Source organism: Salvelinus alpinus, chromosome 17, assembly GCF_045679555.1.
Source record: "Salvelinus alpinus chromosome 17, SLU_Salpinus.1, whole genome shotgun sequence".
In the NCBI taxonomy this organism is placed as follows: Eukaryota; Metazoa; Chordata; class Actinopteri; order Salmoniformes; family Salmonidae; genus Salvelinus; species Salvelinus alpinus.
In genome coordinates, this window is record NC_092102.1 from 7,278,237 (window position 1) to 7,304,035 (window position 25,799).

Here is a 25,799-nt window from a genome sequence, read left to right on the forward strand (position 1 = left end):
AGAAGGCCACGGGTACCCGATTAATAGGCTAGCGCCTCTATTCCCGTTCCTGGAAATATTAAGAAATACTTCAAGCCCTTAAAAGCGGGTTGTGTGGGGACTGAAAGTTGCACTTTCATTTGGAGGTGGCAGGGTGGCTAGGGGAACAACAGAGGGTTTGTCCCTGTACGATTCTGTCCATGTACGGGCGGTGGCTGTGGTGGTGAGGCTGGTTAGTGAGTTCTCTCTGCTGTGTGTGGCACTTTAAGCTGGGTAAGCCCTCGCCGTATGGGCTGTGCCAAACCCTGCTCTGACCCTTCTCTGACACCTCGCCTTCCACTAAAACACATACGGGAGAGCGCACTCACGCTCTCATACAAACACACACACTTTCTCTCATACAAACACACGCGCCTTCTCTCATACAAACACATGCACGCCTTCTCTCATACAAACACGCACGCCTTCTCTCATACAAACACGCACGCCTTCTCTCATACAAACACACACGCGTTCTCTCATACAAACACACGCGCTTTCTCTCATACAAACACGCACGCCTTCTCTCATACAAACACGCACGCCTTCTCTCATACAAACACACGCGCTTTCTCTCATACAAACACGCACGCCTTCTCTCATACAAACACGCACGCTTTCTCTCATACAAACACACACGCCTTCTCTCATACAAACACGCACGCTTTCTCTCATACAAACACATGCACGCCTTCTCTCATACAAACACATGCACGCCTTCTCTCATACAAACACGCACGCCTTCTCTCATACAAACACGCACGCCTTCTCTCATACAAACACACGCGCTTTCTCTCATACAAACACACGCGCTTTCTCTCATACAAACACGCATGCTTTCTCTCATACAAACACATGCACGCCTTCTCTCATACAAACACACACGCCTTCTCTCATACAAACACGCACGCTTTCTCTCATACAAACACATGCACGCCTTCTCTCATACAAACACATGCACGCCTTCTCTCATACAAACACATGCACGCCTTCGCTCATACAAACACGCACGCCTTCTCTCATACAAACACGCACGCCTTCTCTCATACAAACACACACGCGTTCTCTCATACAAACACACGCGCTTTCTCTCATACAAACACGCACGCTTTCTCTCATACAAACACACACGCCTTCTCTCATACAAACACGCACGCTTTCTCTCATACAAACACATGCACGCCTTCTCTCATACAAACACATGCACGCCTTCTCTCATACAAACACGCACGCCTTCTCTCATACAAACACATGCACGCCTTCTCTCATACAAACACATGCACGCCTTCTCTCATACAAACACGCACGCCTTCTCTCATACAAACACGCACGCTTTCTCTCATACAAACACATGCACGCCTTCTCTCATACAAACACGCACGCCTTCTCTCATACAAACACACGCGCTTTCTCTCATACAAACACACGCGCTTTCTCTCATACAAACACGCATGCTTTCTCTCATACAAACACATGCACGCCTTCTCTCATACAAACACGCACGCTTTCTCTCATACAAACACATGCACGCCTTCTCTCATACAAACACATGCACGCCTTCTCTCATACAAACACGCACGCCTTCTCTCATACAAACACGCACGCTTTCTCTCATACAAACACATGCACGCCTTCTCTCATACAAACACGCACGCCTTCTCTCATACAAACACGCACGCCTTCTCTCATACAAACACATGCACGCCTTCTCTCATACAAACACATGCACGCCTTCTCTCATACAAACACGCACGCTTTCTCTCATACAAACACATGCACGCCTTCTCTCATACAAACACATGCACGCCTTCTCTCATACAAACACGCACGCCTTCTCTCATACAAACACGCACGCCTTCTCTCATACAAACACGCACGCCTTCTCTCATACAAACACATGCACGCCTTCTCTCATACAAACACATGCACGCCTTCTCTCATACAAACACGCACGCCTTCTCTCATACAAACACATGCACGCCTTCTCTCATACAAACACATGCACGCCTTCTCTCATACAAACACATGCACGCCTTCTCTCATACAAACACGCACGCCTTCTCTCATACAAACACGCACGCCTTCTCTCATACAAACACGCACGCCTTCTCTCATACAAACACGCACGCCTTCTCTCATACAAACACATGCACGCCTTCTCTCATACAAACACATGCACGCCTTCTCTCATACAAACACGCACGCCTTCTCTCATACAAACACATGCACGCCTTCTCTCATACAAACACATGCACGCCTTCTCTCATACAAACACATGCACGCCTTCTCTCATACAAACACGCACGCCTTCTCTCATACAAACACGCACGCCTTCTCTCATACAAACACGCACGCCTTCTCTCATACAAACACATGCACGCCTTCTCTCATACAAACACATGCACGCCTTCTCTCATACAAACACGCACGCCTTCTCTCATACAAACACGCACGCCTTCTCTCATACAAACACGCACGCCTTCTCTCATACAAACACATGCACGCCTTCTCTCATACAAACACGCACGCCTTCTCTCATACAAACACACGCATGCTTTCTCTTTCTGTTTCGCACACAGACATTTTACCACATGAAAAAACATGCTGGGAAAGCAAACAAGCAAGCAGGTGAGCCAAGAAGAAAATGAAAGCAGCTTCATGGCTAATTCATGAAATGTTTGGTGCTAAAAGGAGAGGTGAATGGAGAGCGCTATCATGCAGTACCAAGTCGCATTTCCAAATGTAAGCATCAATCTAATTAACAACATAAACAGTATTTTCTGGCCCGGCAACAGAGGAATATCATTGTCTACTGTGGCCCGGGGCTAACGCGGACATGAAGTGGCTATTCATCAAGACGGCCATGAATGCTGGGTTTTCACCGGGATACAGACGAGGGAGGAGGTAGGGGAGGAATTGGGCAGCAGTTCCCTGCGTTTGGCCACCAAGGACACGGGAGAAGGGGTGATAAATGAATGTTTAGGAACACATAAGCACCTGAGCATTAGCTAAAGCGTGTCTCTGCTAGCTACGCGCGGGGGTAAATAGAAGGTAAAGAGACTGGAGTGAAGAGACTGGAAGGGCTGGAGTTTGAAGCAAGACAAGAGACTATTGAGAGACAAAGTGTCTCAAAGTCTACAAGAGCGCTGGCACCAATTACTGAATAATAACATCAACAACTTGGAGGGACAATATTTATAGAGCTCGACCACCGCTCCATCAAAGACTGATGACTTTCTCCCCCGTTCACTTCCTCCTGAGGAACTCTTTCATTTCATCTGGGGGTCTAGAGATTAATTAACAGACGCTGGTAACGAGTTATGAACTAATGATAAGGCATCAGTGTTCTAATCAAACCGGACATTTAATTTCCTGCTTGCTTTCTCGTTATCAATTACCATGTGCGGGGGCATAATTGACATCGGTTCGAGAGGACGAGGTATTTCTTTAATACCGCCTAAGTAACTGCTGTGCTGTTTCTACGGGAACAGTGCCCATATGTTCAATGTTAGTTGTAATATGTTCCACTGGAGTGCTCCGAAAGCTGGGAAAATTGGATTAAATTGGCTAATAGCATGTTTAAATGGAACCTACACATAATGAATGTGAATGGAAGACATTACAACCTCAGGACTGAACATGCTGTATTATTTTTCATGTGTAAACTTGGGTTTCTTTTTAACATATATAATCATGATATAGAGAACCACACAGTGTTGGTCAATAGGGTTGTTAAATACCACAAGATGAAAATTCATTGCATGATGTTATACAGTGGGAAAGGAAACACAAATGCCAACATTACTCCTCAAAATTTGTCAATGGAACATTATGTGTTGTACTTACCATCTTAAAAAGAAACCTGGAGATAAATGTATAAAAACAAATATTTAGGTAATATGAATATGAATAATAATAATTAGCTATTGAAGTCATTGTAGTGACCCAATTGAGATGGCTTGAGATGAAGGAAAAGCAGCCAACAAGTGCTCAGCATATGCGGGAACTCCTTCTAGACTGTTGGAAAAACATTACAGGTGAAACTGGTTGAGAGAATGCCAAGAGTGTGCAAAGCTGTCATCAAGACAAAGGGTGGCTACTTTGAAGAATATAAAATAAAATAAATATTTTGATTTGTTTAAAATATATTTTGATGTGTTTTTCTACAATGTAGAAAATAGTAAAAATAAAGAAAAACCTTGAATGAGTATGTGTGTCCAGACTTTTCACTGGTACTGTATATATAAAAATAATAATCATATTTATGTAATTCCAGTTTAATTTAACATGGCGGTAATAAACAATTACCCTTTCCAATGCTTTTTACTAAATATACATGAAATACTTAATCATTCAGCTTTTTCCGTTTTGGAGTGGCCTTCAGAAGAGCTGGTCTTTAGACCTCATCAGAGTCAGGCTCTGATTTGAATACTAAAATACTATGCTAATGACCCATTCACCTGAAGAGCTGCTCTTTAGACCTCACCAGAGTCAGGCTCTGATTTGAATACTAAAATACTATGCTAATGACCCATTCACCTGAAGAGCTCAACTCATGTGGCTTCTTCTTCTCCAGTCTACCAGACCAGGGTTCACATAGTATTTAAAAATTGTACTTTTATCATTTGCTCTAGTCTGCTTGGAGTGCCAGATGGGTGGGGGTTGCACTCTTGAGACTATTCTAGCTCAATTACGGACAATGTCTTTGAAAAGGTTGGAAATGTTACTGATAGTCTTTAGATCAGGGCTGTCGAAATCATTTCGCCCCGGGGGCCCGCATTCGGTCTCTAAAGAGGTCCGGAGGACCGTACTGGAAATTGGTTATATTTCCTTGCATCAAAATTGGCAAAAAAATGTGTCCTCTATGGATAGGTTTTAGAATAGCCGTTTATACCTGACTGTCTGGTGACCAATAGAAAGCTGGACAGTCAAGAAACTGTACGAATAAAGGTCCATTTTAATTTCTACACAGTTTTGTTTCGAGTTACTTTAAAGTATATTGAGATCTTTGCCCCCCCCCTGCTTTAGACACCCATGGTCTTAACAGATAAGCTCCACCAATGTGTTAATAAGGGGACTTCCCTCACCTTGACACCCATACCCACAGTACAACATGCTAAGCATTATAAAAACTATAGTCCCGGGTTCAAACTGTCTTGAGCATAGGACTTGGTGTAAATTTGATCCATTTTGCAGACAAACCACAATGTGGGCTCACTCAGAACTCACTCCCCTCACAGACATCGCCACGAACGGATAAAGACGTTATCGCCGAAAACGTTGGTGTCAATAAAGTTCACTGGTGAGAAGAGTGTGGAGTGTGTGACTTTCACTTGACAATTTTCCAAGTTATACATTGCAAGTCACCTCAAACGTGTACACTTGACATTCCTCACACGGACATTTGTCATTGAACCAATACGCAAAATCACAAGTCCTCAAAATAGAACAAATTATTTCACAAACCTGTAAGGCTTCCATGTATATGCAGTCAATTGAACGGAGGGCACTCGCTAGTCCCTCTCTCTCTGTCAACTACTTGCCATTCTTTTGGTTTGTCTATTCTCTGTCCCCTAAAGTCCCTTGTGGTTTCTACCCTATCAGCTTGGTACCATTAGTCTTGTGCCTGGCTCGAGATAGAAAGCACAAAAGAAACGCCTCTGTCGGCAAACAGACCAGACACGTTGCAAACTGCGCCTTGAGCACCTTGAGTGCTGCTAGAGCACTATCTTGACACATGCTGGGTATACAGGGCTCAGCAATCCCTCCGACACAAAAGGCGAGCAAACATTGCGGGAGGTGAGAGGTCGGGTCAGGACAGATAAGTGTCAGGCAGCGGCCCAAAGTCTTTGCCTGGGTTTCAAGAGGACGTTAGCTAGCGTTCTAGCTAGCAAACACAAGGACCAAACAAGCAGTGGCATGAATAGCTAGCTGTCAATCCCAGGGATAAAGGCACAAAGGAATGCAGGCAGAGAAATATGAGGAATGTCCATGGAGCGCTGGATATCTGTCACGTAGGTCCATCCCATCGGCTGCCCATGAGCGCCCATCTAATGCCTTGGCATATCGCTAAGCCAATCGCACGTTAACTACGAGAGAGAGAGAGAGAGAGAGAGAGAGAGAGAGAGAGAGAGAGAGAGAGAGAGAGAGAGAGAGAGAGAGAGAGAGAGAGAGAGAGAGAGAGAGAGAGAGAGAGAGAGAGAGAGAGAGATCTTTGGTCTTTGAGTACTAGTTACCCTTTGAACCTGGGAGAAGGTATTGCCAAAATATGCGCCCGGGTAATGGCATATTTGTGAGTGTCTGAGTGTGAGTGTGTGTGTGTGTGTGTGTGTAATTGCCCATATAAAAAAAGATTGCAGTTAGAGTGCAGTTCCTTTCCTGAGGATGGCTCACCTCTCACAGTTCTGGGTGACTTTAACCTCCCCACGTCTACCTTTGACTCATTCCTCTCTGCCTCCTTCTTTCCACTCCTCTCCTCTTTTGACCTCACCCTCTCACCTCCCCCCCCTACTCACAAGGCAGGCAATACGCTTGACCTCATCTTTACTAGATGCTGTTCTTCCACTAATCTCATTGCAACTCCCCTCCAAGTCTCCGACCACAACCTTGTATCCTTTTCCCTCTCGCTCTCATCCAACACTTCCCACACTGCCCCTACTCGGATGGTATTGCGCCGTCCCAACCTTCGCTCTCTCTCCCCCGCTACTCTCTCCTCTTCCATCCTATCATCTCTTCCCTCTGCTCAAACCTTCTCCAACCTATCTCCAGATTCTGCCTCCTCAACCCTCCTCTCCTCCCTTTCTGCATCCTTTGACTCTCTATGTCCCCTATCCTCCAGGCCGGCTCAGTCCTCCCCTCCTGCTCCGTGGCTCGACGACTCATTGCGAGCTCACAGAACAGGGCTCCGGGCAGCCGAGCGGAAATGGAGGAAAACTCGCCTCCCTGCGGACCTGGCATCCTTTCACTCCCACCTCTCTACATTCTCCTCTTCTGTCTCTGCTGCTAAAGCCACTTTCTACCACTCTAAATTCCAAGCATCTGCCTCTAACCCTAGGAAGCTCTTTGCCACCTTCTCCTCCCTCCTGAATCCTCCTCCCCCTCCCCCCCCCTCCTCCCTCTCTGCGGATGACTTCGTCAACCATTTTGAAAAGAAGGTCGACGACATCCGATCCTCGTTTGCTAAGTCAAACGACACCGCTGGTTCTGCTCACACTGCCCTACCCTGTGCTTTGACCTCTTTCTCCCCTCTCTCTCCAGATGAAATCTCGCGTCTTGTGACGGCCGGCCGCCCAACAACCTGCCCGCTTGACCCTATCCCCTCCTCTCTTCTCCAGACCATTTCCGGAGACCTTCTCCCTTACCTCACCTCGCTCATCAACTCATCCTTGACCGCTGGCTACGTCCCTTCCGTCTTCAAGAGAGCGAGAGTTGCACCCCTTCTGAAAAAACCTACACTCGATCCCTCCGATGTCAACAACTACAGACCAGTATCCCTTCTTTCTTTTCTCTCCAAAACTCTTGAACGTGCCGTCCTTGGCCAGCTCTCCTGCTATCTCTCTCAGAATGACCTTCTTGATCCAAATCAGTCAGGTTTCAAGACTAGTCATTCAACTGAGACTGCTCTTCTCTGTGTCACGGAGGCGCTCCGCACTGCTAAAGCTAACTCTCTCTCCTCTGCTCTCATCTTTCTAGACCTATCGGCTGCCTTTGATACTGTGAACCATCAGATCCTCCTCTCCACCCTCTCCGAGTTGGGCATCTCCGGCGCGGCCCACGCTTGGATTGCGTCCTACCTGACAGGTCGCTCCTACCAGGTGGCGTGGCGAGAATCTGTCTCCGCACCACGTGCTCTCACCACTGGTGTCCCCCAGGGCTCTGTTCTAGGCCCTCTCCTATTCTCGCTATACACCAAGTCACTTGGCTCTGTCATATCCTCACATGGTCTCTCCTATCATTGCTATGCAGACGACACACAATTAATCTTCTCCTTTCCCCCTTCTGATAACCAGGTGGCGAATCGCATCTCTGCATGTCTGGCAGACATATCAGTGTGGATGACGGATCACCACCTCAAGCTGAACCTCGGCAAGACGGAGCTGCTCTTCCTCCCGGGGAAGGACTGCCCGTTCCATGATCTCGCCATCACGGTTGACAACTCCATTGTGTCCTCCTCCCAGAGTGCTAAGAACCTTGGCGTGATCCTGGACAACACCCTGTCGTTCTCAACTAACATCAAGGCGGTGACCCGTTCCTGTAGGTTCATGCTCTACAACATTCGCAGAGTACGACCCTGCCTCACACAGGAAGCGGCGCAGGTCCTAATCCAGGCACTTGTCATCTCCCGTCTGGATTACTGCAGCTCGCTGTTGGCTGGGCTCCCTGCCTGTGCCATTAAACCCCTACAACTCATCCAGAACGCCGCAGCCCGTCTGGTGTTCAACCTTCCCAAGTTCTCTCACGTCACCCCGCTCCTCCGCTCTCTCCACTGGCTTCCAGTTGAAGCTCGCATCTGCTACAAGACCATGGTGCTTGCCTACGGAGCTGTGAGGGGAACGGCACCTCCGTACCTTCAGGCTCTGATCAGGCCCTACACCCAAACAAGGGCACTGCGTTCATCCACCTCTGGCCTGCTCGCCTCCCTACCTCTGAGGAAGTACAGTTCCCGCTCAGCCCAGTCAAAACTGTTCGCTGCTCTGGCACCCCAATGGTGGAACAAACTCCCTCACGACGCCAGGTCAGCGGAGTCAATCACCACCTTCCGGAGACACCTGAAACCCCACCTCTTTAAGGAATACCTAGGATAGGATAAAGTAATCCTTCTAACCCTCCCCCCTTAAAAGAGTTAGATGCACTATTGTAAAGTGGTTGTTCCACTGGATATCATAAGGTGAATGCACCAATTTGTAAGTCGCTCTGGATAAGAGCGTCTGCTAAATGACTTAAATGTAATGTAAATGCAGTATAACTGCAGTGTGCTGCAAATACCGCATCCAAAATAATGCTGTTTCTTTTTTACTGCAGTAATTATGCAGTGTAACTGCAGTTACAGTCCAAAAAAACACAGTCGACAGCCCAAATAAATGCTCCACACTTTTACTATAGTTTCAAACCTGCAATCTTTTTGTACGGGTGGGCCGGAAGAGTTATTCAGCTGAGTGTAAATGGGGCTCAATGGGTGAAAGCTCAGGTGTGTGTGTCTGTGTGTCGCAGTGTGTTTGTGTGTGTATGAGTGTGTGTATGAGTTTGTGTGCGTGATAGAAATTGTGTGCGTATGTGTGTCTTAGTGTGTGTATGTCTCTTGAAGTCTGTGTGTGATCAGTCCAACGCCACCATCCATTCCTGGATAATTAGAATGATCCAGAAGAGAGAAGAGAAGGAAGTCCAGTCTTGTCTGTCCCAGAGCGTTGGGCGATGGCGAGGTGTTAACTCAGACGCATTTCCCCGAGACAGACAGCTCAATCTAGGAGATGCTTAGCTTGGGGCAACGTCCATTCAGCCTGTCTCTCTGCTCCCCCCACTGGAACAGCAGAGCCACCCACAGTCATCCATTTAAAAGCTGTTATGCCCTTCTATCACAACATTATATAACTCCCTGTCTCCTCACAAGGGCCGGTTTCAATCAAGCCACACGCGCAGGCCCCTGCCTGGAAGCCCTCTCTGCTAGGGGACAGGAGAGAAAGAGAGGGGGGTGGGGGGAGGTGAGCACCCTATTGACTGGGGAAGGATCCTACAGAGTGAAACGGTTTACTGTGAGTGCAGCGATTGGCCATGGATCAGGTATTGACAGGAACAGGTGGGCGTACAGTGGATGTTCACACTGCTGCTCCTCTCTCCTGTTCTTCACCCCCCAGCACACTGTAGCACCCTGTCAGCTTACACTCCCTCTGAGAGAGAGAGGAAGGTGGAGGGCGCTGGGAGAGAGGACAAAAGGAAGTGTCTATTTATTCATAAGGGTGTGTGTGCGGTGTTGCATGAATAGCTACTGTATGTGGCAGTGTGTGTGTGTTGGTTTTATGAAAGTGTGTGGCTATGATTTGGTGTGTTTACCATATACATTTTGTTTGTGTGTGTGCATGTGAATGTGTGTTTAAGGATGTGTAAGCCCCATATCCACCCACTATGACTTACAGAAGGATGTCGCAGCATTGAAAACAAAGGGACAGTCGGAGAGATGTCCGTGATCCAAACTGTAAGAGAACAGAATCAAATATCTTTGTTTTGTCTCAGACTGCCGAGGGAAATTAGCAAAGCTCCAAATAAAGCAAGCGCAGATCCCTTTCCAAAGCTACACTATCGGTCAAAGGTTTTAGAACACCTACTCATTTTCAGGGTTTCTTTTTGTTTACTATTTTCTACATTGTAGAATAATAGTAAAGACATCAACTATGAAATAACACATGGAATCATGTAGTAACCAAAAAAGTGTTAAACAAATCAAAATCTATTTTATATTTGAAATTCTTCAAAGTAGCCACTCTTTGCCTTGATAACAGCTTTGCACACTCTTGGCATTAAACAGACAGACAGAAGAGTCAGACAGACAGAAAACACAGGCATAAATACCCAGAGGATAAGTTGGGAAGATGGGCAGGTGAAACAGATCAGGGTGTGACAGGCGGAGGAAGTGTGATGGTGTGGGTGTGCTTTCCTGGTGACACTTTCTGTGATTTATTTAGAATTCAAGGCAGACTTAACCAGCATGGCTACCACATTACTCTGCAGCGATACACCATCCCATCTGGTTTGGGCTTAGTGGGACTATCATTTGTTTTTCAACAGGACAATGACCCAACACATCTCCAGGCTGTGTAAGGGCTATTTGACCAAGAAGGAGAGTGATGGAGTCCTGCATCAGATGACCTGGCCTCCACAATCCCCCGACCTCAACCCAATTGAGATGGTTTGGGATGAGTCGGACCACTGAGTGTAGGAAAAACAGCCAACAAGTGCTCAGCATATGTGGGAACTCCTTCAAGACTGTTGGAAAAGCATTCCGCATGAAGCTGGTTGAGAGAATGCCAAGAGTGTGCAAAGCTGTCATCAAGGCAAAGGGCGGCTATTTGAAGAATCTCAAATCTCAAATATATTTTCATTTGTTTAACACTTTTTTGGTTACTACATGATTCCATATGTGTTATTTCATAGTTTTCATGTCTTCACTACTATTCTACAATGTAGAAAATATTACAAAAAAAAAGAAAAACCCTTGAATAAGTAGGTGTTCTAAAACTTTTGACCGGTAGTGTATATTAATGGTATTTAATCACCCTTCTAACCCAGTGACAGGGAGTGTCACCCCCATGATTCATGCCTTTTGTCTCTCTTCCAAAACCTTTTACTTCTGTCATCTCGCCATGTCGGTTTGTCCTGCGTCTCAAGTGTTTGCTATCTCTAAGAAAGCACTTGCACAGAGTCAATAAATGATTCAGGGGTCGCTAAGTAATCTTTCTCTGGTGAAGAGGGAAAGCAAAGACACAGCGCATTGCCGTGTCAGTCACATTGTCGGACACATTGTCAGCCTTAACTCTGCACAATTGAGAGAGAGCCTTCATAGTGTGACCTACTTGTGATTGGATGGTCGATGACATCTCAGAAGTTGGCAGAAATGGCACTGTGGTAAATGTGACGCCATTCAGGGACATTTGTTTTTATTTTTGAGCCAAGTCTTCAATGTGATTGCACTGCTAAACATATTGAGTCTTTCAACTCAAAATGATGAGTTATCTCACTGACACACACACACACACACACACACATACACACACACACACACACACATCATACTTCATCTTAACTTCACATACTACCCACGCCGATATTATTACACGCCAGTTTGTGCCATTACTCCAACCAACACCCATTCTATAGGTGGATCCATATCCACACTACACCTTACAGTATATACATGATCCATTCAACTCCCATTCAGTATTCCCACAATGACGACTACTAGCATTAAAACCCTCCACTGAGCATTGGGTATATAGGATCACATTTAGACAAACATGTCCCCCGTTTAGTTGGGGCTAGAGGGGACAGACAGACATATGGACAGGGGGCCCCCATTAACAGCACTAACCTCCCCTGCTTTCTTAGGGCCCCATCTCCCCTGTCACTCTTCCATCACTCTCCCTCTGTTCCCTCCCTCCCTCAGTCTTCATTTTCTCAATCTTTCTCCCTTTATTCTCTCTCTCTCCCTCTCTCCCTCTCTCCCTCTCTCCCTCCCTCCCTCCCCCTCCCTCCCCCTCTCTCTCTCTCTCTCTCTCTCTCTCTCTCTCTCTCTCTCTCTCTCTCTCCCTCTTCCTTTTCTCCCTCTTTCTCCCTTTGTTCCCTCCATCCCTCTCTCTCTAGGCCTGTATATTTGTCTAAGACCAGTGTGGGGAGGGTTCCTGGGGGAGTCTCATGATGGCTATCGATGGCTGGGCTGTGATGACTATCTATGATAAGAGCCTTTTGCTCTGAGCCCCGCTGAGAGAGAGAGAGAGAAGCCAAAATAATTGACACGCAATGAAAAATACATTTAGAACGAGGTCCTGACTAGATCTCACAACTAGCTTAATTATTGGCTTACTGCTATTATAGTATATGAAAGACACATATACAGACAATGATCTCTGACTGGAGTCTGACTTAGTCATGGAGCTATCAGAAACCTCTTCAGGCAGCACTTTCGCCAGTGAGCAGCAGGCCATAAGCCGACCCCTCCAAATCAATGTGCTGAGCGAAGCAGTCATTTTGGGCCTGTAACGTGAGTGTTGTACAGGGTTAGGCAGGAGCAGCGAGGCTGATGACTCCCAGCCAAACTGCTTTGAGAGAGAGACAGAGAGAGAGAGAGAATAGCCCAATGCACGCCCTGTAGGTCGAGTCATAATATGAACTTTTCAGAGGAAAACGTTTTGCGTGGCATTGTGCCATGTAGTGTGTGCCTCGCTTCTCGAATCGGCAAATGCTTCTTCTCGTGTATTGCACTAGAGGAGGAGAAAGAGGAGGAGGAGAGAGAGAGGGGGGAAAGAAAGAGAGACAGAAATGGATTGCATGGGCAGAATGCTGGGGATAATCAGCCTCGCGCACACAATTCACGGGATTGAGCATGCATGTGACCCTCACCGACAAGTTTACTGAAACGTTGAAGCATGTCAACTGTCCCTGTAAATAGGAAAATAACTCAAACATTGCAGGGAGCGCACACATCTGCCAGTGTTACACAAGACTATGGTTATATCCAGCAACTGCATACTGTGGTTGGCTCAGCCAGCCTACATACTGTACAGTACACCCTGTCCGAAGTGGCTACCTCCAAACTATACCCAACCTTTTAGTGACGTGATGTGTAATTACATGTGAAGGTAACGCTATAATATCAGACTATACAATATATGTGAATCACCAAAATGCAGCAGAGAGAGAGAGAGAGAGAGAGAGAGAGAGAGAGAGAGAGAGAGAGAGAGAGACCAACTTCAATATCCTCTAATGTCATGTTGAAATGAAAATGGGTAGTTCAATACAAACAAGCTGCAAGACCCTGGCTGCACGCTTCTTCAATTTCCATATCGTGTGGCGTGACCAAACGGGTGAGCTCCGTCAGACCGACGGGGGCAGGCGGCACCGAAAAGCCGATACCTCCAGTAATCAGTTAGATTTTCCAAACATTGGCGACTGATGGAATTTAAAGAGAGGGTGGTGAGCCGGTTCAAAGATGACATCCAATGGTAGTATGAAATGCAAATGGCAAGGGCATCTTCATTTGGCAGCTAGGTGGTTGCGTTTGGCTAAGGAGCTAACAATGAATCATTCCTAGTGCCTTTCACTTACCTTTCTCAAAGGTTGCACCTCAGAAAAGGACCCTTAATTTGCCATTTTTTTCATTTCGGACTGTGTCCGAATACTTACCACTTTTTACCGGGAACATTTCCCCAGAACATTATCTAAGATTCCCATTCAGTTCTAGTTAGGGTTTAATCTAATATCAAGCAAACGTTTTAGATTAAATATCCCTGGAATATTCTGCTAAAGTTCACTAAAATGTTTTCCACAACATCCCAACCACCACAGAACATTCCCCAAACGCTCTTCTTACGTTTCCAGGTAATGTAATAACACAATGTTCTTAGAAAATGCAGCAGCAACAAAATGTGGGAACAATAGAAGTGATTCTGAGGAAATATTATAGGAACATTCTGCTAATGTTGATGCCGATATTACTACTAACACCTATACCAACAAACAAGAAACATTCCTGTGAGTCTGTTGTTAAATTAATCTGTAAGGATATGACATGAAGATCCAGATTAGGTTCTAAAAACATTACTTCCACGATAATGCAAGTAGTTCTGAAAACATTACTTCCACGATAATGGAAGTAGTTCTCAAAACATTACTTCCACGATAATGCAAGTAGTTCTGAAAACATTACTTCCACGATAATGCAAGTAGTTCTGAAAACATTACTTCCACGATAATGCAAGTAGTTCTCAAAACATTACTTCCACGATAATGGAAGTAGTTCTAAAAACGATACGTCCACGATAATGCAAATAGTTCTGAAAACATTACTTCCACGATAATGCAAGTAGTTCTGAAAACATTACTTCCACGATAATGCAAGTAGTTCTCAAAACATTACTTCCACGATAATGCAAGTAGTTCTGAAAACATTACTTCCACGATAATGCAAGTAGTTCTGAAAACATTACTTCCACGATAATGCAAGTAGTTCTGAAAACATTGCTGCAATGTTCTGTAATGTAACATTATTGTATGAAGTTGCCACCAGGATCCTAATGATTCTAGTGGATTTCCCTTCAAAATACATCAATTATGATCCAAACTATATGTCTTAGTACATATGCACATTATGTGCACCTCACCGCAATTTAGCAGGCAATAATTTAACATGATTTCTGAAATCAAGTTTGTAGGGAAAATAAAAGTCTTTCTAGATTTAGTAATCCTCTCTTTTTGCAAAGACAAATGCCACAACTTGGAAGCCAGAGTAAAATATGGTGTAAGCAGCTTTATAGGTACATTAGTTCCATCCCAGTGGTGTAGTGGATTCATTCCAGCCATAACACTCCAAAGCTCCTAGGTTCAATCCCCACCTGCGACTTTCAACAAAATGTGAGAAAAATTATGTTTGTCTAATGTAATGTTATTACGGTTGTACGTGTAACTTCCTCAACAGCGAGATGAAAGGAAACTCTGGGAACAATTTTTTTTTTTGTGATGTCACCACTATGTTGCCGCCAGACTTTCCCCACAACCTAATAAAACATTCTGGGAACCTTTAAAGAACAGACAAAATGTGTTCTGGGAACGTTCTTGTAACGTCAGTCGAACGTTTTATACAAACATTGTATAATCATCAGCACAATTGTCCAGTTTTTTGTGTTACGAGAACATTTGCAACAACTTAATGAATGTTCTTGGGATTTTCACAGAACCAATTTTAGTTTTGCTGGGTACAAACTGTGTGTGAGAGCTAAATCACATGGCAAAGACGTCAACAGAATGCCTACAGAACAATGACCTACCTCCCATCCGAAGGAGCTGTCTTTGACCGTGGCGCCCTGCAGTGCGCTGTGAGGTCCAAAGTGCTCTCCCATCCCGATCCGGGTTTTGGCCCATATCCCCAGGCCCGCTCCGGGAACCGAGGACTGGCGCAGCTCCAGGTCGCTGGGGACGGGAATGTCGCCGGGAATGTAGACGGGCACCTCGTAGGGCGAGCCTTCCTTGGGCGTGAAGGGGATCTCGTGGTGATGATGGTGGCTGGGATGGTGGTGGTGGTTGTTGGGGTGCGGGGACAGGGGTCCTACGGAGATGGGGGACATGATGCTATCCTCGGTCTCCTCCTCCCCACTCTCACCCCCTCCCGCCAGGAGGTGGGCCTCTGTCTCGTGCATGCTGTCAACTGGCTCAATGTCAGCTGAGAGAGGAAGAGAAAGTGAGAGAGTTAGTTTATGTACAATATATTCAATATTCAACCATTGATTAACCACACACGTCAATTGAGAATCAAAGAGGGAGAGGAGAGCGAGAGAATGACTACAAAGTGTATGCGGTAAACATGCCTTCAGAGTGAGAAAGAGATGCTTGACCTTCACTGCAGTATCTTGGCCTATTCTCTGCACTCACTCCATTTTGGGAGTTTATACCAGTATCATCAAAAGATAGTACATTGTATAGACAGGACTTTTACACTGTAGACATTATCACCAATAGAACTTAACCATACCGGGCTACTCTAGGACTGATCTACTAACTGACTCACACAACCCAAACAAGCGACGGAAAACCTAAAAAGCCTTCAGACCCAGGTAGGGCAGCCTGCCACACAGTATTCCCAGTCAAAACATTCCCCACCGTCAGAGGAAGCCCTGATGGGACATGGTGTTCCATTCAGTCACAACCACTGCCATTTCCTGCCGGGTCATCTTACAGATAATGGGGGAGAAATGACCCAGGCATTGACAGTCACTCGCGAGTTTAGATTAGTCATCTATGCTTGTCACTGTTCTGTGGCTGACAGCGTAATTGTGGTGTTCGGGTTTCCACCGTCCAACGATAATGACAAAGACAAAGAATTAGAGAGGCACGAGTCCAGCTAGACACACCATCTGCATCAACTCCTAACCTCCCTCTCGCACAGTCATGGCCAGATCACTTGGAGAAAGTCAGATGTACACTATACAGTGGAAGTCTCAAGTTTACATACACCTTCGCCAAATACATTTAAACTCAGTTTTTCACAATTCCTGACGTTTAATCCTAGTCAAAATTCCCTGTCTTAGGTCAGTTAGGATCCTGTCTTAGGCCAGTTAGGATCTAGAATACGTGGACAACTACAAATACCTAGGTGTCTGGCTAGACTGTAAACTCTCCTTCCAGACTCATATCAAACATCTCCAATCCAAAATCAAATCTAGAATCGGCTTTCTATTTCGCAACAAAGCCTCCTTCACTCACGCCGCCAAACATACCCTCGTAAAACTGACTATCCTACCGATCCTCGACTTCGGTGATGTCATCTACAAAATAGCTTCCAATACTCTACTCTGCAAATTGGATGCAGTCTATCACAGTGCCATCAGTTTTGTTACCAAAGCGCCTTATACCACCCACCACTGCGACCTGTATGCTCTAGTCGGCTGGCCCTCGCTACATATTCGTCGCCAGTCCCACTGGCTCCAGGTCATCTAGAAGTCTATGCAAGGTAAAGCTCCGCTTTATCTCAGCTCACTGGTCACCATAGCAGCACCCACCCGTAGCACGCACTCCAGCAGGTATATCTCACTGGTCATCCCCAAAGCCAACACCTTCTTTGGCCGCCTTTCCTTCCAGTTCTCTGCTGCCAGTGACTGGAACAAATTGCAAAAATCACTGAAGCTGGAGACTTACACTTCCCTCACTAACTTTAAACATCAGCTATCTGAGCAGCTAACCGATCGCTGCAGTTGTACATAGTCCATCTGTAAATAGCCCACCCAATCTACCTACCTCATCCCCATATTGTTTTTATTTACTTTGCTGCTCTTTTGCACACCAGTATCACTACTTACGCGCCTTCATCTGCTCATCATCATCTGCTCATCTATCACTCCAGTGTTAATCTGCTAAATTGTAATTACTTTGCTACTATGGCCTATTTATTGCCTTACCTCCTCATGCCATTTGCACACACTGTATATAGACTTTATTTTATTTCTATTGTGTTATTGACTGTACGCTTCTTTATTCCATGTATCTCTGTGTTGTTGTTTATGTCGCACTGCTTTGCTTTATCTAGGCCAGGTCGCAGTTGTAAATGAGAACTTGTTCTCAACTAGCTTACCTGGTTAAATAAGGGTGAAATAATATTTTTTTTTAAACTCAATTAGTATTTTGTAGCATTGCCTTTAAATTGTTTAACTTCGTTCAAATGTTTCGGGTAGCATTCCACAAGATTCCCACAATAAGTTGGGTGAATTTTGGCCCATTCCTCCTGACAGAGCTGGTGTAACTGAGTCAGGTTTGTAGGCCTCCTTGCACGTACATGCTTTTTCAGTTCTGCCGACAAATCTTCTATAGGATTGAGGACAGGGCTTTGTAATGGCCACTCCAATACCTTGACTTTGTTGTCCTGAAGCCATTTTGCCACAACTTTGTAAGTATGCTTGGGGTCATTGTCCATTTGGAAGACTCATTTGCGACCAAGCTTTAACTTCCTGACTGATGTCTTGAGATGTTGCTTCAATATATCCCCATAATATTCTGTCCTCATGATGCCATCTACTTTGTGAAGTGCACCAGTCCCTCCTGCAGCAAAGCATCCCCACAACATGATGCTGCCACTCCGGTGGTTCACAGTTGGGATGGTGTTCTTTGGCTTGCAAGCCTCCCTCTTTTTCCTCCAAACATAACGATGGTCATTATGGCCAAACAGTTCTATTTTTGTTTCATCAGACCAGAGGACATTTCTCCAAAAAGTACGATCTTTGTCCCCATGTGCAGTTGCAAATCGTAGTCTGGCTTTTTTATGGCGGTTTTGGAGCAGAGGCTTCTTCTTTGCTGAGCGGCCTTTCAGATTATGTCGATATAGGACTTGTTTTACTGTGGATATATATACTTTTGTACCGGTTTCCTCCAGCATCTTCACACGGTCCTTTGCTGTTGTTCTGGGATTGATTTGCACTTTTCACACCAAAGTACGTTCATCTCTAGGAGACAGAACGCATCTTCTTCCTGAGCGGTATGACGGCTGCGTGGTCCCATGGTGTTTATACTTGCGTACTATTGTTTGTACAGATGAACGTGGTAACTTCAGGCGTTTGGAAATTGCTCACAAGGATGAACCAGACTTGTGGAGGTCTACAATTTTTTTCTGAGGTCTTGGCTGATTCCTTTTGATTTTCCCATGATGTCAAGCAAAGAGGCACTGAGTTTGAAGGTAGGCCTTGAAATACATCCACAGGAACACCTCCAATTGACTCAAATGATGTCAATTAGCCCATCAGAAGCTTCAAAAGCCATGACATACTTTTCTGTAATTTTCCAAGCTGTTTAAAGGCACAGTCAACTTAGTGGATGTAAACTTCTGACCACTGGAATTGTGATACAGTGAATTATAAGTGAAATAATCTGTCTGCAAACAATTGTTGGAAAAATTACTTGTGTCATGTACAAAGTAGATGGTCAAAACTATATTTGTTAACAAAAAATTTGTGGAGTGGTTGAAAAACGAGTTTTAATGACTCCAACCTAAGTGTATATAAACTTCTGACTTCAACTGTATATACAGAATTATGTGGACACCCCTTCAAATTAGTGGATTCGGCTATTTCAGCCACACAACGACGTTACTACAACGTAGCCAATTTACCACCAGAGACGCTCTTCAAAGGATGGAAGAACTATTGGGCAACTCGGCCTTCCATCTACCACCAACCTATTGAAGCGCAGCTCAGAGTAAATATTCATTGCATTTTCCTTTTCCAAATGGGTGGTAATTTAGAATGCATAAGATCCTGTATTTACGATAGAGACATCGCTTCTCCCTTTGTTCCTCAAGTCTTCCCGCTCTTTCACTCAAACCCAGCCCCCTTTCCTTTGGGTAACCAGCTGTCATATCTGTTCCGTCCGCTAGGGACGTTTTCCTTTATGACATAATTTGTAATCAAGGTATGATTCATTCTGTGTATATGTAATTCTGTGTGATTAGTTAGGTATTTAGTAAATAAATAATTAAACCCAATTTTGTATTGCTGATTCAACTTGTTAGCCAGGGTTCGTGAAGATAACCAAGAATTTACAACTTTCAGATGAGACTGAAATAAGGTGACGATTAATATTGACTGCTATTGATGTAAAATATTACTAGATCTTTAAGAGTTTATTCGGAAGATAACTGCTCTATAAATATTATTTTGTGGTGCTCCGACTTTCTAGTTAATTACATTTACATGATTAGCTCAATCAGGTAATATTAATTACAGAGAAAGGATATTATAGAATAACATGTCATATCACTTAATCCGGCATAGCCAAAGACACGACACCTGCTAGAGCTGCCCCGGACAACTGTAAGTGCCGGGATTGTGAAGTGGAAATGTCTAGGAGCAATAACGGCTCAGCCACAAAGTGGTAGGCCACACAAGCTCACAGAATTGGACCACCGAGTGCTGAAGCGCGTAGCACGTACAAATCGTCTGTTCTCGGTTGCAACACTCACTACCAAGTTCTAAACTGCCTCTGGAAGCAAGGTCAGCACAAGAACTGTTAGTCGAGAGCTTCATGAAATGGGTTTCCATGTCTGAGCAGCCGCACACAAGCCAAACATCACCATGCACAATGCCAAGCGTCGGCTGGAGTGGTGTAAAGCTCACAGCTATTGGACTCTGGAGGAGTGGAAACACATTCTCACTCTTCACCATCTGGCAGTCTAAAAACGGGTTCTCTGGAGTGATTAATCATGCATCACCATCTGGCAGTCTGACGGATGCAACTGGGTTTGACGTATGCCAGGAGAACCCTACCTGCCCCAATGCATAGTGCTAACTGTAAGGTTTGGTGGAGGAATAATGGTCTGGGGCTGTTTTTCATGGTTCAGGCTAGGCCCCTTAGTTCTGGTGAAGGGAAATTTTAACGCTACAGCATACAATGACATTCTAAACGATTCTGTACTTCCAACTTTGTGGCAACAGTTTGGGGAAGGCCCTTTCCTGTTTCAGCATGACAATGCCCCCGCGAACAAAGTGAGATCCATACTGAAATGGTTTGTCAGATCGGTGTGGAAGAACTTGACTGGCCTGCACAGAGCACTGACCTCAACCCCATCGAACACCTTTGGGATGAATTGTCACGCCGACTGCGAGCCAGGCCTAATCCCATCAGTGCCGACCTCACTAATGCTCTTGTGGCTGAATGAAAGCAAGTCCCCACAGCAATGTTACAACATCTAGAGGAAAGCCTTCCCTGAAGAGTTATTAATGCCATATTAATGCCCACGATTTTGTAATGAGATGTTTGACGAGCAGGTGTTCACAAAGCTTTGGTCATGTAGTGTATTTTTGAGCAAAAGTTTGAGAGATTTTAGTTTTCGTGAACAAATTAAATGACAAATCCCCTACAGAAACCGGTAGCAAATACCTTTGCAGTGCAAGTACCATGCTGCAACAACAAGCGTAAATTCTCTGTAGTACCGTAAACACATATACATATACATACCACATGTTAGTCCCCAAGGGCAGCACTCAAATGTAACAGGCACGTTGATGTTGACTGTCTCAAACTCACAAGAATTTGCAGGTTGCCTGGACGACGGAGGGAGCAGCGAAAGCAATGCTCCAATCAACTGCAGAATTACTGGATATGTAAGTCTCGAAAGGAAACGTGAAGTATGAAAACACAGACTCTCTTAGCGACTGGCAAGAGAGTATCCTGAGAGATCCAGGAATCCAGCTGGGCAGTAAAAATAAGAATTTTACCAATTTTAATGATCAACGTTTCATAGATACCCAGACCAGGCAGACAATTAAGCGCAGGGAAACATGTACGCCAGCAGTAGCTTCACCCTTTTCACAAACAATGAAACTTTTCAAACCTCAGCCTATCTGCCAAGCAAAAAACAAAATGTTATTTAAAGGAGTCTTCTGGCCAGGAGTGAAGATAGTCCGAGCTCAGTTCCCTTATTCATAAAGATCTGCCACAAAAAAAGGGAAAGTTAAAACTAATCAGCACAGGAAAAAAAACTCCTCTCCCCTCCTTGTTCCCTGTGACATTCTAGGAGGGCTAGGCCATGTTCAAGCATAAAATGTGCTACAAAAAAAAGGAGAGGAGCGGAGAGAGAGAAAAGGAAGCAGGAACACGAGAGAGATGTTAGCACAGTCTCCCGGGGGGGCTGCCGACTGCCATATAGTACCTTCCTTTCTCCCTCTACCATGTTGTTCTTTCTCTCCCTGTCGCTCTTTTCACAGGTAAACTATTTATCCTGATTACGTCAGGGGTCAATCATTAATTCACACCTTGGGGGCCCTGGCGCTGGCTGGGCCTACAATGGGCCGCTTGTTTGGCTCGTGTTATCCCACCCGGAAACTACTGTGCATCCAGAGATCCCGGCAACATGAATGCATCCGATTTACTGGTCTTTATTTGGATAGTCCAGATAATCCATCTGTAGACGCTCTACAGATGGTCATACCATCAACAAACTATCTGTCGATAAGCAACTGCTTGCTAGGGCTAGGGTTTGGGGTTAGGTTTAGGTTTAGAGTAAGGGTAAGGGCTAAGTTTAGGGTTAGGATAAGGGTTAAGGTTAAGTTTAGGGCTAGGGCTAGGGCTAGGGTTAGGGTTAGTAGATAGTTTGTTGAAATGTTACTGATGGTCTGTAGAGCATCTACAGATGGACTATCCAAATAAAGTGATTCCGATTTATTTCAAACATTTTAAATGCGATTCTTTAATCTGGCTCCTTTGTTATTGTTAGCTGTTGTGTAAAACAAGCGTTTCCCATTGACTTGGAGCAGACCGTGCACAATAGGAAACGGAGCGCAGAGCACGCCCCCATTCACATTGATGGGGCTGTAGTGGAGCTGGTCGAGAGCTGTGTCCACATCCCTAAGGATCTATGATGGTCCACACACACCAACAAAGTCATGAAGAGGGCACGACCACCTCTCTTCCCCCTCAGGAGGCAAAAAAGTTACACAGCTGCACCATTGAGAGCATCTTGACTGGCTGCATCACCGCTTGGTATGTCACCTGCTTGGCATCTAACCGCAATGCGCTACAGAGGGATTTGCGTACCGCCCAGTACATCCTTGCCATCCAGAACCTTTATACGAGGCGGTGTCAGAGTAAGACCACAACAATTGTCAAAGACTCCAGCCACCCAAGTCATAGACTATTGTCTCTGCTACCACACAACAAGCAGTACCGATAGACCAAGTCTGGAACCAACAGGACCCAGAACAGCTTATACAGTTTGTTATAAAGTTAACCAAACAGCTACAGTACCCGGACTATCTGCATTGACCCTTTTTGCACTCACTTTTTTTTACCTATCACATACGCTTATGCTACTGTTTATTGTCTATCCTGTTGCCTAGTCATATTATTTCTGGTTATATGTACAGTATGAGTCAAAAGTTTGGACACACCTACTCATTCAAGTGTTTTTATTTATTTTTTACTATTTTCTACATTGTAGAATAATAGTGAAGACGTCAAAACTATGAAATAACACATGTGGAATCATGTAGTAACCAAAAAAGTGTTAAACAAATCAGAATATACACACTCTTGGAATTCTCTCAACCAGCTTCACCTGGAATGCTTTTCCAACAGTCTTGAAGAAGTTCCAACATATGCTGAGCACTTTTTGGATGCTTTTCCTGCACTCTGCCGTCCAACTCACCCCAAACCATCTCAATTGGGTTGAGGTTGGGTGATTGTGGAGGCCAGGTCATCTGATGCAGCACTCCATCACTCTCCTTCTTGGTCAAATAACCCTTACAGCCTGGAGGTGGGTTGAGTCATTGTCCTGATGACAAACAAATGATAGTCCCACTAAGGCCAAACCAGATGGGAAGGCGTATCACTGCAGAATGCTGTGGTAGCCATGCTGGTTAAGTATGCCTTGAATTCTAAATAAATCACTGACATTGCCACCAGCAAGGCACCCATCTCACCTCCTCCTCCATGCTTCACGGTGGGAACCACACATGCGGAGATCATCCGTTCACCTACTATACGTCTCACAAAGACACAGCGGTTGGAACCAAAAATCTCACATTTGGACAGATTTCCACCGGTCTAATGTCCATTGCTCGTGTTTTTTGGCCACTTATTAATGTCTTTTAGTGGTGGTTTCTTTGCAGCAATTCAACCATGAAGGCCTGACTCACGCAGTCTCCTCTGAAAACTACTAATCAGGGATGACTGTTGCCAGGTAATCAATGCTCCTGTAATTACATTGAAGTGTAAAGTTTTTATTAAATTGAAAATAAGGCTCTGTTTAATCAGCCCTATTAATGAGACGAGGAGAGATAGAGATCTGCAACAATTTTCTGCACTCTGCATCCACATGTTGTTGAGACACGGGGACTTGTCTCGGTGATGCAGTCACGTTTTATACCAACAGCTTTGGCACTGCCTGACGTAACCGTGTGGTGGTAGAATGCACTCTGTGTTTATGTGTGTGTGTGTGTGTGTGCCTGAGAATGTATAGCATGAACCGAAAGAGAAAGGGAAAGGGGAATACCTAGTCAATTATACAACGGAGTGCATTCAACTGCAATGTGTCTTCCACACATTTAACCCAACCCCTCTGAATCAGAGTGGTGCGGGGGGCTGCCTTAATCGACATCCACGTCGACTAGTATGGTATAGTCAAGTCTTACTTCTGTGACATTGAAATCCCTGCATGTGCGCCATGTTGTTCAAATCCAAACTTTTATTTTGTTTCCCTTCAACTTGTTGGGAACACAATTGCCATCATCTCAAATACGTACAATTTCTGCAGCGGATTACTGTTTTGATTGCATTCCCGCTATTGCCTCTGGATCAGTTGGGTCTAAACTACTATAACAGGACAAATGTGCGGTTACAAGAGCGAGAGAGAGAGAGAGGGAGAAAGTGGGGGAGAAAGGGATGAAACTATGTGTGTGCTTTTCCATGGCGGTGGGTTTTTCGCGATGTCGTACAGTAGGACGGTAGTGAGAGGGGATTGGTGGGAGGAGGGAGAAAAGAGGGGGGGGGGTGCACAGGGAACGGTCAACTACAACACCGGCAAGCTCTGTTTTTCCGTGTAAAAGCAGCAGGGAACGTTTTCTAGTAACACTTAAAGTAGCACTATTGCTTTTACAGAGCGGGGGCCCTGGTGCATGAAAAAAGAAAATAAACTTCCACTAACTCACGCCTGTTAAAGCATGGCTCGCTGTGGACGCCTCAGAGGTCTGACACATACACAAGGACACGCACACACGCCTGCAAACACACACCTCTTTCAGAGAGACTGCAGCCTGCAAGGTAAAGCAGCTATACTCTAGCAATGCATGTGTGGGTCCCATGGACGCAGGCAGGGATATACTGAGAGGTGTGTGTGCGTGTGTGTGTGTGTGTGTGTGTGTGTGTGTGTGTGTGTGTGTGTGTGTGTGTGTGTGTGTGTGTACGGGTCACACTGATTGGGCTGACATATTGATGTATCCTTTGTGCTGAGCAGTCTAGAGCTACTACTACCTCGTCAGGTGAGACAGAGCATCTGGGAGCCTATAGCCAAATGAAAGAGAGCCCCATCTCCTGCAGAGAGCAGGCCTCCTGTGTGTGTGTGTTTATAATGTTTAGTGTGTGTGTGTTGTGCTGTCAGCTACTACATTGTCCATATGGTTAGAGGCGCTCCCCAGGGGCTCCCAGTCCGGCCTGGCCAGACATTTATTAACAGGACAGATTAATAGAACTGGGAAAAGACATTTTCACAAACATGAGAAATGTTAATAATAATCAATAGCAACTTACATTGTCCATATTTAGTTGCAAACATCACTCAGGGGGAGGGGGAGAGAGAGAGAGAGAGAGAGAGAGAGAGAGAGAGAGAGAGAGAGAGAGAGAGAGAGAGAGAGAGAGAGAGAGAGAGAGAGAGAGAGAGAGAGAGAGAGAGACCACATGGATACCACATGTGGATTCTGGATACCACATTCATTCACAGTAAAGAAGGCATCAATCTAGCAGTACAAAACGTCAACTATATATTCAGGCAAACGGCAAAAGAAGCACAATTGAAATTGATTAAAAAAAAATAAAAAAGATCACAG

The 25,799-nt window shown here is 45.1% G+C and overlaps 1 protein-coding gene across 9 annotated transcripts in view; it reads right to left on the bottom strand.

Annotated features, from left to right (window-relative positions):
* LOC139542047 (histone-lysine N-methyltransferase PRDM16-like) overlaps nt 1-25,799 on the bottom strand; it is a 339,347-nt gene that overhangs the window by 220,818 nt on the left and 92,730 nt on the right. For 8 of the 9 annotated variants that reach the window (XM_071347038.1, XM_071347033.1, XM_071347040.1 and 5 more), the window contains exon 2: nt 15,549-15,940. In XM_071347038.1, coding sequence (XP_071203139.1) covers nt 15,549-15,940 — 392 coding nt within the window. Of the gene's footprint in view, nt 1-15,548; nt 15,941-21,216; nt 21,811-25,799 lie in introns of those variants that run through there. The other variant, XM_071347036.1, reaches the window with a different exon arrangement.